We start from the raw sequence: 13,330 nt of genomic DNA, 5'->3' as shown, positions 1-13,330 counted from the left end.
TTATGTTCGGAGTTTATCTGTGTTTTTGACCCAGGCTGATGTCCAGTTTCTAGGATTTCTATACTACAGCTGATTGATCTTTTATCCTTTTCCTGGAAATGTTTTGTTAACAATTAATTGGTAGGATCAACTGTTTCCCATGTGCTTTCAACTTGCTCTAATTTTTGCATAACATAATGGAGGAAAAAGCATCTTCTCCTTTTGGTTTTTTGCCTTGTTTACAGTAAATTTGTTTTTCTGATTATCCTGTTATAATACTATATCTTTTAATGCTGTGGAGGAAGGTAAAAAATCTTGTCTCCTGTACAGTTTGGAAAAAGTGATACTCTTACTATTCAAAATGCATAGTACAAAATGCAGTATTTGAGAAATTAGAAAGGTTGAACTTAACCTACCTACAATGATTAAGTGTTTTTAGGTATTCTCTGACACATCGTCTGATACAAAAATAGCTGTTGTTTTCTACAACCAAAACTAATTTTTTTTTGCAGCAGTTTTAACTCCCTAGCTTTCTTAGTTCTGACTGTATTTTGAATTGAATTCTCTAGCATATTTTCTTTATGTGGTGGTGTATGTTACTTCTCCTTACAGACGCCTCCACCTCAATAAGAAAGCCACAGACAAACAGCCATATAGCAAGCTGCCGGGTGTTTCACTTCTAAAGCCATTAAAAGGTGTGGATCCTAACCTGATCAACAACTTAGAAACCTTCTTTGAACTGGATTATCCAAAAGTATGTATGCTACTTAGTGTCTTTTTTCCTCCCATGCCTCCAAAAGTCTTACTAGGAGCTTGGGCTAAAACTATGCAACTTGGTTATGACTTAGGTTGTTTTTCTTTCCACAGCAAATCCACGATTACATATTTTATATGTTGCAAACAAAACTTAACTCCTGTCTATAAGCTGTCTATAAAGGAATCTGACCAAGGCTTAGGGACAAAACATACATATTTCACTAAGATGTGTTGAATCATTATTCCCATATTGTGGTGTTTATAGCAGTATAAAACACTTCAGTCTATAAAGGATCACTTGAGAGGCCAGACACACTTCCCAACTAATGACTTCTCTGTAACAGATCCTTTAAAAATGAAAGTTGGCTAATAGCCTGAATCTTTCTGGTGGTTCTTACTGATGGCTCATCTAACAAAGAATTGCTCCATGATGAGGTGGTGTGCCTCACCAGTTGTTGGTAGGCAGGATATTCTCCAAGCCACTTACCAGTGTTAGGAGATAAATAGGTAATAAAAAGCTTCCATCTGTTGAATGCTGTTTGTAATGTAAGTGGGAAGTAATGTAAGTCACGAGTGTGTCAGATGTTGTCCTTGCTCTAAGAAAAAAAAGGAGAAATCTGCAAATGCCTGTTGCATTGTTCACTACTTGGTGTATGCTCCTGTGGATGGAAAAAACACTACATTTTTCTACTGCAAGCTTCCTGAATTCTAAAACTTCTAATTTATTTTTAATAAAACCAATTTTCTCAGTTCTTCTTGAAATTACTTCTGGCACTGCTGCTTCAGTTGTAGAAGGTCCAAGATATGTGTAAGCTGTACAGTGAGTTTGAGTATTCTCACCAAGAGTTTTAAAGTTACTCCTAAGTAGGCAGGGTAAAACAAACAAAAAAACTCCACCCTTTGGAACTTGTTAGAAGTTGGATAGTACCATAGTGAAGCTTGGGGCCTCTTGAAAAGCTCTAGACATGAACACTTGAATCCTTTTAACTCAACAAAAGTGCAATGAAGATGTAAGTGTGGCCAAGACAGGTTTAAAGCATACTTGAAGCATGCTGTGTATGCCAGTATTGCGAACTGCAAGGACGCTGCATTGATATATTAAACTATTTTATGACTATAATGAGCATCAAAACATTATGCAACTGAAACATTGGACTACAAACAGATTGTATTTGAGAATTCGGAAAAGCAGTTACGCTGGATCTTGCTTTTTGAGAGGTGGTCTTGACCCTTCTGATAACATACACATGTGGCAATCTTAATGTGTTGCTACTCCACCCAAATCTGAATTTCAAATAGCAATAGTGACAATCACATTTTTCCCAAGGAGGGTGAAAATGGAGTTATGAACACTTCAGTTTACTGCAACACAGATTACGCAGTACAAGCAAGATCTTCCCAAACTGTTTGAAAACACTTCTGTATGATAACTACATAAATAACTTCATTTAAGAGATTGATACTACACCACAAATTAGAACAACAATATTGCCTGGTGTTCAAAGTTCAGCTGTCCAGGAACAAAAAATGTTAGGAAAGAGTAATATTAAACTTGTTCCAGTCAAGCCAGTGATACTAGATTCCTATCTGCAGGGATACTGATTCCTATCTGTGATACCCTGTGTGTGAAATAATCTTGTCTTGCATTGAAGCCAGTTATGCAGCTTCTAAACTCAGGACTTTCACTTAATGTTTTTATCATTGAACAGTTCTTACCTACTGTGCATATCATAATTTTTGAAGAAATCTTTCTATTCATGCTATGTCCATATGAACCTCATTGTACTGTTTAAGTAGATAGGCATCTTTATAGTTAATATGCTTTAGCCATACATTTTGTAGTTCTTTGTTACTGCATACAAAGGCCATTTACTGTGAATTTTTCTGTTTTCAAATATTAGAATGTTAAAGTTTATTATTTCTGGTTGAATTTCTTAAGAGAACATGGATATGGAAGCGTTGTAACTGGATTGAAGATTAGTTATTTAATTACTAGCAAAAATAGTTGGTTTTACATGTTTAATTGGATGACCAAAAATGAACCAATTCCTTCAGTTAGTAACTTCTATGGTGTTCATACTGTCAGGATTGTTATGTTGTGGTGGAAGGACCTGTCTGCTTAATGAGACAGGTCTCTTTCCCTTAATTCTGTTTTCCATGCTGGTAAAAACGATAGGAATCAAATACTGCTTGCTTCTCAGGCAAACTGGCTTTGGATTTGTGTTCTAAGAGGTAGAGAGGTGTGATTGTGTTTGTTTTATGGTTTATAGTGCTAAGACCAAGTCTTAGCAACTCCCATTTAGTGGTTAATGGCTTCCAGTTTCTACAATATTCTGAATGCAGTTCAGTTGTAGGAGTTTTTTGTATTTAACAATAACATTTTTGTGACATAATATATGTATTTACCAATGTCTTCTGTTGTTTGAAATACTACTTAATGGACAAGAACATCAGAGGTTGTCATCATTGAGCCGACAGGCAGTTTCCAAATTTCAGATTACTTTTTGCTTAAGTAACTTACTGAAAATAGTTTAGTGAGGTGATAGAATAGCGTAAGGGAGAACAAGAACTGTTTTGATCACTAGTTGAGACTTATTTACAATCGGTATATCAAATGAGGTCCAAGAAAATTGTTTTTATTGAGACTGAATTTTTAAATCTTGGACTATAAAATTGGCTTCTAGCCTAAGAAATCTGCATTTTCTGGGTTATACTCCTTGGATTTGAGGTCTAATAACTTTTAATAGTTTTAATAAGGGGAAGAGAGGAAGGTTTTACCAAAATGAGTATTTAAGGAAATTGCTGTTAATGCAGAACAGAGATACCTTCATCAAAGCTTACGAAGCTGTCTCAAAATGTTGACTGATTCTTAAAACGCTATTTCCTCACCCACCGCCTGTAGCTTATGTGTAACAAGCATGTAGTATGATTGCTGAAACAGCTACAGTTTTTCTTTACCTCCTGTTGATTTTTTTAACCATTATTCTATTAATGACAAAAACAGACATACAGAGATATATATATATATATATATTCCTGAGCTTAGCTTTATTATACAATTAAGAGTACTTACACTGGTCTCTGGGTTGTCTTCCAATTCTGTTCTGCCTATGCATCTACAAAGTTAAGGAAAGGAAGGTGTCATTCAGAGTTATGCAGTCAAGTGTATCATAGCAGCATTCCATTAATATTTTGTGTTCTGTAAATTCATTGAATATAAGATTGGATTTAAGATGCATATGTGAACCAAAATGGAAGTGGAAATAAAAATTCTATGTTGTATACCAGGTTCTCTTGCTTCATGCCTAATACAAACCCTTCTGATAACAGGAAAACTAATGTTTCTCAGTAGAAGAGTTTACTGGGACACGGGCTTCATTCTTTTTTCATAAGTAGTTGGTTGTACATCCAAAAATAGTCTTATTTAGCTGTAAAACAATTCTTTTGGTTTTAATTTTAATTCTATAACAATGTTTTAATTTTCAGTTTGGTACACTATTAAGCTTTATTCACTAGACCATATTGATATTGTATGTATGTGTAAACATATACACGTGTATATACACTTTTGTTTTTACCAGTATGAAGTACTACTCTGTGTACAAGATCATGATGATCCAGCTATTGATGTGTGCAAAAAGCTCCTTGGCAAATACCCGAATGTTGATGCTAGACTGTTCATAGGTAAGCAGTGCAACTTGAAGGTGGGACTCTTACTTGTAAAATGCTTTTAGGTCTTCAACTCCATAGACAGTATTCTAAAATAAACAGTTGTCTTGTTCAGCCCATGTTGGTTCTGTAGCTCAATCATCAGTTTGGAGTAAGGAAATGAGTTTGTAATGACAATCTGTGACATCAGTCCAGAAAAAACTCTAGGGAGAATAATTTATGCAACTGCTGCAACTTTTTCCTTCTAAATCTGAAACAGCAGTTCAAGTCCTGTCTCTGCACTGAACTAAATGTGGAGAGACTGACTTGGTGGTGTGGCTGTACTTGAGCTTGAGGTCCTGCGACAATCCTTTTTCATCAATTTAAGATCTAGGGCTCTTTATTCACTTTACATTTGAATTAGAGGAGGGAATGGGTATTAAGCTAGGTATTAGAATGTCATTTTTTTTTCTCTTGATGTGAAACAAACTGCATCATGGCTGCTAGTTGGAAGCAAAAGTGTCTTACTCTATGCAGCTGCATTTTGTGTAGAGTGTAATGGTCATAACGAGTAGTCTTAAGAAAAAAAGAATATTTATCTTATGGAATATAGTAATAAAATGTGTAGGTCTGCTGCCCTTTTAATTACATTAACCTTGTTACACTGCCATTTTGAGGAAGCACTTGAATATTTTTTCCCTTTTTAATCCATTGCACAGTTGTAGTAAGATCTAAAATAGAACATGAAGGAGTAATTAAATTTAAAGTCCTTTTCATAGAAGTAGACTTCAAGAATTGACGGTAAAATTCTACTGTTTTTCAGTTGGTATATTGAAGTATTTCAGGTATTGGATCTGAATTCTAAAAAACTCACATAATATATTTGTGTATGATGTTTGTATTTTTTAGGTGGCAAAAAGGTTGGCATCAATCCCAAGATTAACAACTTAATGCCTGGCTATGAAGTTGCCAAATATGATCTCATATGGATTTGTGATAGTGGAATCAGAGGTAGGTGTGTGTTGCAGTGTGCTGACTGTTACATTGCTCTTGTTCCCTGAAGGCAAGCTGTTGCTGGAGATTACTTTGACTGAGAATACAAGTAGAAATAAAAACCTAGAAAAGTATTTTCGTGGTGTAAGTGTCACCTCTAACTGAAGGTGACGCTCTGGTTTGTTCAACTGTTTCCGTTGTTTGCTGTTCATCATAATGGTGTTAATAGTGATGATAATTTTTTTGAAACTTTGTGAAACACAGGTAGTCTGCATCAAAGTATGTCCTCTTGATAGTGGTAGTAGAATGAGAATTCCTGTCCCTGTACAGTAGTCTGCTAATGACAGAATTATTTGATGAACTGTCTTTTTTTTGATTTGTCACTCAGTAACACCAGACACGCTGACAGATATGGCTAATCAAATGACTGAAAAAGTAGGCTTGGTCCATGGGCTTCCCTATGTTGCAGACAGACAGGGATTTGCTGCTACCCTTGAACAGGTGAGTGCAATTATATGTTTTGGTTTTTTGTTGTTTGGGGTTTTTTGCCTGCAGGATTTTGCTGACTAAAATTGTGTAGTGCCTCTTGCACCTTTCGAGTGAAAACGTTTATTTTCAGCTGCAGTCACACTATCTATGATAACTTCTAAATGCTCAACAATTCTACTGTAGTGCTCTGAATGTTAGTTCAGAATTTAAGTTTACATTACAAACCGATTACAGGATGAAATTAAAAAATTTCTTAAAACTGAAGAACTCTTTCTAGTGCTTTGTCAGAAAGGGCCATTATTTCTACTTTGATGTCTGAAAAAAACCACAAATGGCCATGACGAGTCAGTCAGAGAAAAATCCAGCTCACCCAGTATGTTATTTCCAGCAGGGGTTAAAGCAGAGTCTTCAAGGAGAGTAGAACACAAGCAAGGTTTATATCCTGTTTTCCTGTAATACAGCTGAGAAACTTCCTGAGCAGGAAGTAGACTTGTATATTTACTAACCTTCAATATATTAGTATTTTAGTAAGAACAGATTTTGCATGAAGACTTCCATTCTTTCTCTTGAGTCCTTAAAGATTTTGAACATCTGAACTGTCTTTACCAGGAAGTTCCGTAGATCTGCTATCTGTTATAGGAACCACCACCTTGTTCATTCTGAGCCTTGTTCTTCTACGGTGCTATTTCATGTCTCTTAATACTTCTTTAGGAAGAGAAAGTGAACAGCTGATTCCTATCTTCATATCACTCATTCTATCCTATTTTCCCCTCTTCTTTTTCAATAAGTTCTTTTATGTAGAATCAAGAAGTTGACCTACCAAGCAAGACCCCTCCCCCCCACACACACACACTGGCCCCCACCTATCTACCTACCAAGCAAGACCCCTCCCCCGTTTTCTTGTTTGTTCTTTGTGTCTCAAAGCATGTAATTTAATCAACTATCTTTTATTCTAAGCTGGCATGTGTAAGGCATTTTGACACCAAAGCTAACTAACGTGTGCCAAAGGCAGAAATGCGAGATGAAAGTGCAGTGAAATTCAGTATTTCTTCATTGTATGGAGAGAGAGCAGCTCATGTGATTATTCTTTTTTTTGGTGACAAAGTCTCAATTCTTTTCCCAAGGGCCGGGAGCTATACCACAAAGCTCTTAGTACTGCTAGCTGCTGAAGTAGCAAGAATTACAACTCCTGATACTATATTACTGGAAGAGCTTTTTAACTCCAGATCCAGTATACTGCAAAATGAGCATGCCTTTTCTTGAATGTAAGACAGTGTGGAGGCCATCTATAGGAAGAATAGTAGTGAGACATGCTAGCACTCATTCCCACTGTCTCCTTATAGGACAGTCCTGGTTACTGAACCTTGTAAGAAGACTTGCTCACAATCTGAATTTTTTCTTTGCTTTTTCTGTTTGCAGGTGCATTAAGTAAACAAAATACTCATGCTTCTGTACAACCATAGAGTAGTTTTAAGAACGTGTATGCAGTAATGCAGTTAATCTTTACAAGAGGAAGGAGACAGCATGTCTGTCAGCTATCACCCAATAATATATTACTCCTAGGGATTAGTCAGTTACTTAATGGATTTTTTAAATGTATTCCCTGAGAACAACTTCAACAAGAAATTATATACCAAATGAAATACGCTGGTTTAATATGTGGGTTTTAAACCCACTTACAGATTTGTAAAAACACAGCCAATATCACTCCTAGATATCTTGGATTTGGTGGTAGGCTAGATTTCTTAGATTGGCTGTGTATTTGGAAAGATCTTCACCACCATAACTGGCCATGTCTAGCACTGCTTTCCCCTCCAGACATTTCTGGAGGAAAAGTTGTCAGTGAGTAGTACCTGTGTAAATACATGCAGAGTTTTAAACCCTATCTTGTTTTGGCAGGTCTATTTTGGAACTTCACATCCAAGGTCATATATTTCAGCCAACTTAACTGGCTTTAAGTGTGTAACAGGAATGTCATGCTTGATGAGGAAGGATGTCTTGGACCAAGCTGGAGGACTGATAGCTTTTGCACAATATATTGCTGAGGATTACTTTATGGCCAAAGCTATAGCTGACCGGTAAGATGACAATGAATTAAGCTTATTGCTTTAAGTGCAGTTAAAACAAAGTTTAAAACTTTGTTTTAAAACACATAGTATATACTCTTAAGTAGAGGTGTTCAGGTCAGCTTCACATGTATACCGCAAATACACTTCTGACACGTGCTTTGTCTTATCAGTGTAGTCTTTTAGAAAGAATTAAGCCATATCATTGTCAATTCCTTTAGAAGAAGGTTTCTGAGAACATGATTTAAGTATTACTCAAATGGTGTTCGTACTCTTCTGATGAAGAGACTTGATAACACCCATTCTAATGATATGGCACAAACTTTTCAAGCTTAATAAAATTCTTGGGGGTGTGTTCTCTGATTGTTTCTTGCATCTCTTACTTGCATGTTTTTTATAATAATAAATTCATTTTTCAGGGGCTGGAAATTTGCAATGGCCACACAAGTTGCAATGCAAAACTCTGGTTCATATTCTATTTCTCAGTTTCAGTCCAGAATGATCAGGTAAAATTTTAATCTTCACTTTGTCTCCCACTTACCCCATCACCTGCTTCTGATGTGGATGACCTGATAATGAGGGAATATATTTTCCAAGCTAATTTGATCTAATTTCCAGAATGCTGAAGTTCCAATGAACAGCTTGATGCAGGCTTCTCATTAGTGTTTTGGAGAGAAGCACTGACTTTCTACAGAAGTATGACTGATCAAAGTATTAAAAAACCTCTGCAAAACCTCCCCTTGGTACCTTTCAAATGCTATGTGCAGTATCTTTGAAAGGGGGAATTATTGCAATATTTTATTTGGAGGTGTAAATTAAATGAGATTAATGCTGTCAGAAAGGACCATGATGGGTCCACCATCATTTTGAGGTGGGGAGGAGGACATTAAGAATACTACATAGTCAGAACTGATTTGTTTGTCTTTTCTAGGTGGGCCAAACTGCGAATTAATATGTTGCCTGCCACAATAATTTGTGAGCCAATCTCTGAGTGCTTTGTTGCCAGTCTAGTTATTGGATGGGCAGCTCATCATGTGTTTAGGTGGGATATAATGGTATTTTTCATGTGTCACTGCTTGGCATGGTTTATATTTGACTACATTCAACTAAAAGGTGTTCAGGTACGTAGCTTCATTTTCTTTGGAGGTTATTTAATTACTAGTGCCATCTGCTTCAGCAAAAAGCTAAGACCATTATATTATATAAATAATAACAAAATAATTATCTTGACATTGAGGAAATAATAGGTCAAATCCTGTTAGTTCTGAATGTTCCAGCTTCAGTTATAGAAGCATGAAAAGGAGTGAATGTGCTTGGTGGTGGTCTGTATGCATCTGCCTTTGCTTAGGCTCTGAAGTTTTGCATATCTGTTCGTTCATTTTCCACATCTCCAGGCTGTACTACCTAGGCATATCCAGAAATTTTGAACTTTTTAAAAAAAGTACAAGAACAGCAGCTTTGTGGGATTTTTCTTAGCTTCATATTCGTGTATTTATTGAGGTGTATATGTACTCTTGCGAGTAATGGACGTGGGGGACAGCTATAGCCTGCCTCTAAAAGCAAAATCTTCCCATCAAAGTGATGCCTCAGATTTTTTAATATAGGAAGATGTCAAAAAATCAGAAAACATTTGTTATTCTGATGCTGTAGAAACTATTCAGACTACTTTCTGGTGTGACCATAATCAATCTAAATATGATCCATAATTGTGTATTCAACCTTATCAAATATTTCTCATCATACTGAAAAACTATTTGTGTGGTAGTCTTAACACATACTGGAAATAACAAAAAAAAAAAGTTAGCCCTTGTACTGATTCTGTAGTACTCCAGAAGGTTAGTTTGTTACCTTTCTGATTACTCTTCTCACCCTGTGCAGCATGTAGAAGAGCTTTGTGCCTACTTTTCTTCTACTGAAGCCTCTTCAGTTTCCAGCTCTGCATGTAGCTGGAAATTCTCAAGGGAGCAGAAAATATATAGAGGCCATAAGCTTTCTTCTTAGTCCCACTTTTCCTATGCAATAGACCAAAGTTTTATTTATTTGAATTTCACTCCTCTGGGAATGCAGGAGTGTTCTGCCTAGATGCTGTTCTTCTGGAGTCTGTGGCAAAAACCCAGTGTCTGCATGAACACAATTTTACAAAGCTTCAAAAAGAAGAAAGTGAAATTGTCACACTTTTCTTTGCCTTTTGTTCTATGTACAGGTCTCTTTTCAAACTTCTGGTTCGTTCTGCCAAGCTCCAGAAAATGTTCTTCTAAAAAAATAAGCTATTGATATGTAAATCTGTATAATATGCTTTAGAATAGATTTATCTGTAACACAAATGCTTTAAATGACTTCAAAATCCCTTCTGAATAATCAGTATGTTTAAATATTGTTTTTCATTTCCTAGGGTGGTGCTCTGTGTTTTTCAAAACTTGATTATGCAGTAGCTTGGTTCATCAGAGAATCCATGACAATTTATATTTTCCTATCTGCTTTGTGGGACCCCACTATTAGCTGGAGGACAGGACGCTACAGACTACGTTGTGGAGGCACTGCAGAAGAAATTCTTGATGTATAGCCACAGCTTTGTAACTGAATGTCAAAAAGAGAAGGGGGGGAGGAGAAAAGTATTATAAATGTTTATATAAATACTTTGAAGAAAATCTACCTTCAGTAGTTTTATTACTTGTATGTTTTGGTATCTATTCTTTAATTTATTTTTGCATGGCACTTGCATCTGTGAAAATACATCTGTAGTCTTGGCCAAATGGTACCTTGCTCCTATGTACAAATAGAAATGGAGAGAATTGGTCCTGATACCTACTTTCTGTGGGAATGCTCTGCAGTAAACTCTGGGAAAAAATATCCTCCTGGATATGAACAGCTTCTTACTCCGTGGTGTGCAAGCCTAGCAAATCCAGGGTTCATGTAGCTATTTTCCACCTGGGTTGTGTAAAACTGTATGTGACAAAATCACAGAAAACAGCTGATTTCTGGTTTATCCCGGTAAGTTGAGCTAGTAACAGGACCTTTGGAAAGAAGCTCTTAAATGCTTTATGCCTACCTCTTGTAGTTGCTGCAGAACACAATGAGTGGGAAGGTAAAAATGCTTTGCAAAAACAAACTAAAGTAAAGCTGGAGTCTTGTGTTTATATGTATATATGAAATACTTTAGTTATCGCAATGAACCAAAAGTGGACTGAGTTTGATAGAACAAATTGGAAAGAATGAGTTGGAAAGAATTACTGGTCAGGCATGTATTGTGGGGGCATCTTTTGGCCAACTTTGATCTGGTTCTGTCTTGAACCTTGTGAAGCACTGTGCTGTAACTAGCCAAACTGGTCCCCTTCAATATTACCATACTTTTTTAAGGGGTGTTTGTTTTCCCCTATGATTGAATGCTTGGGGGTGGGGGGCACGGTGTGGATGGGACATAGTGGGGGATAGAAGGGAGCAGAAATACATTTCATAAACATTTCACACATGAGCTATTTTCTTACACAATGTCCTAAGAATGTAATTTCATGATGCAGGTATTTAATATCTTTTTAAAGTGAACACACATACTTACACTAGTCATAATTAAGTATTCAATGCAGTAGATATTGTGAATATATTAAAGGGATGGGTGAGTTTGCTGTTACTGATTAAAACTGTAATCTTAATTTAAATATCAAACTAAGTCTGCTCTTGGCTTTTTGCCTTCTACTGTTAGCCTAGCCTTTAAATTGGACTTTTGTATTCCAGTGATATGACTACAAGGAATAGATTATAATGCATGCTGTGTTTTTTCCCCTCTCTGGTCCCTGCAGCTTGGTTTCCAACCTCATTGTGAGACCTAATTTGTGGTGAACTGGACTTGTTTTCATTGAACACTTTTTAATTAAAAAAACACAAAGCTGGACAGGGATGTTGCATAAGCCTTCTGTTTTCATAATTTCATTTATGCTGCTTTACTTTTTTTTTTCATATGGAATAGCATATTGTCACCATGAATGTGAGCTGCTAATTACAAGGCTAATGCCAACAAAGCAGCTTTAAAAGTTGGATGATAAAGTGTAGCATATTAGCAATAATGACATGTATTTGTAAAAATGGACATTTTTACCTATCTGAGCCAATCCCATACCTGTCATATGCTACACAAGTGTAATGTGTATGTATGTGTTGTAAAACATACTCTGGGCCAAAATGCTTCATCCACCCTAGTATCTGTTTGCCTTATGATACCATGGAACTCTTTCAATGGGCATTTCTGTACAACAAAGGCTTTATGATGCATGCTTCATTCTCTTCATATGAATCAGGAAGAAGCACTCTTCCTGAGGAAAGTTGCGCACGGAAAGCTTGTCTAGTTGTGACCCACAAAAACATTCTCATTTTAATACTGTTTTTTACATAGTTGAATTTTGCTGACAATGGTTGTATCTTCATTTATTTCATGAAGTTTGATGCCATTCATTGCACTGCTAAAGTGAAGCTTAGCCTGCAACTTAGCTTTATGCTGATTTCTGTGCAGGCAACAGAACAGAACCAAAAAAAGGCTAAACAGACTTCATTGTAAAAAATAAAAAATTAGGTGGGGATAATTGTTTTAACAGGTGCTTTTGTATTAGTAGAGCCATCTTTGGTCATGAAAAATAAAGCTTCACTTAAGCAAATTTCATTTGGGTATTTGGTTGATTATAAAATGGAAACCAACACTGTCAAATATTGTAGAAGATGCTGCAACAGAACTTTTAGAAGTTAAAAATGGCTAATGTAAAGTTATGTTGCTCTACAGATGTGTAGAATATACCATGTTTATTTAAAATCATTGTCTTGTTTTTTCCTTTATTTATAAATAAATTTTGAATACAGTCTGTTTGGAATATAGGGGGGTTTGCCCTTTGTTCAGTGATGCTGCTTTAAGAATGGCAATTTTGATAGATTTGGCTTCTAATTAATCTTTGCAGCAGTAAATGGATGTTCCTTTCTTTTGAGGTTTTTCACACCTAGACTGCCTGTTTTGGATTTTATATTTTGCTGAAATTAACTCCTATGTGCCTAAATTTTATTTTGAGTGATCCTTAATTTTTTAGAATAACTTCAAAACCCCCACAGCTGAACAGATAGTTCCCTATCTGTTGTAACTAGTGAGCCTAGATTCACATTTGGTGATGGGTTTCTTTGCCACAAGACATGCTGGGATTGAGGAGCAGTGTTTGTACTTCGCTTTGAGGCACTCTACCAGAAAAGCACTGTGCTTGCTCTGTCATCTGACTTGGCTTTTTCTTATCTCTTCCCTAATGCTTATTAAGATTTTCTTGTGAAACTTAATAAGAGACTGTGTGCATGATAGAGTTGTGGAATCTAGGAGGCTTAGCTGAAACAAACACCACTGGAATTACCTTAAACTGTTACAGAAATATTCC

The 13,330-nt window shown here is 36.1% G+C and overlaps 1 protein-coding gene across 1 annotated transcript in view; it reads left to right on the top strand.

Annotated features, from left to right (window-relative positions):
* UGCG (UDP-glucose ceramide glucosyltransferase) overlaps window positions 1-12,732 on the top strand; it is a 34,318-nt gene extending 21,586 nt beyond the window's left edge. The window contains exons 2-9 of the mRNA XM_056324594.1: window positions 592-733; window positions 4,317-4,419; window positions 5,293-5,394; window positions 5,765-5,877; window positions 7,765-7,943; window positions 8,351-8,437; window positions 8,863-9,052; window positions 10,324-12,732. Of these exons, the coding sequence (XP_056180569.1) occupies window positions 592-733; window positions 4,317-4,419; window positions 5,293-5,394; window positions 5,765-5,877; window positions 7,765-7,943; window positions 8,351-8,437; window positions 8,863-9,052; window positions 10,324-10,494 (1,087 nt within the window). The 3' untranslated portion in view covers window positions 10,495-12,732. The remainder of the gene's footprint in view (window positions 1-591; window positions 734-4,316; window positions 4,420-5,292; window positions 5,395-5,764; window positions 5,878-7,764; window positions 7,944-8,350; window positions 8,438-8,862; window positions 9,053-10,323) is intronic.
* The last annotated feature ends 598 nt before the right edge of the window (window positions 12,733-13,330 follow it).

Source organism: Falco biarmicus, chromosome Z, assembly GCF_023638135.1.
Source record: "Falco biarmicus isolate bFalBia1 chromosome Z, bFalBia1.pri, whole genome shotgun sequence".
In the NCBI taxonomy this organism is placed as follows: Eukaryota; Metazoa; Chordata; class Aves; order Falconiformes; family Falconidae; genus Falco; species Falco biarmicus.
The sequence above is the reverse complement of the archived record's forward strand: the minus strand, read 5'-3'. Positions and strand labels throughout refer to the sequence as shown.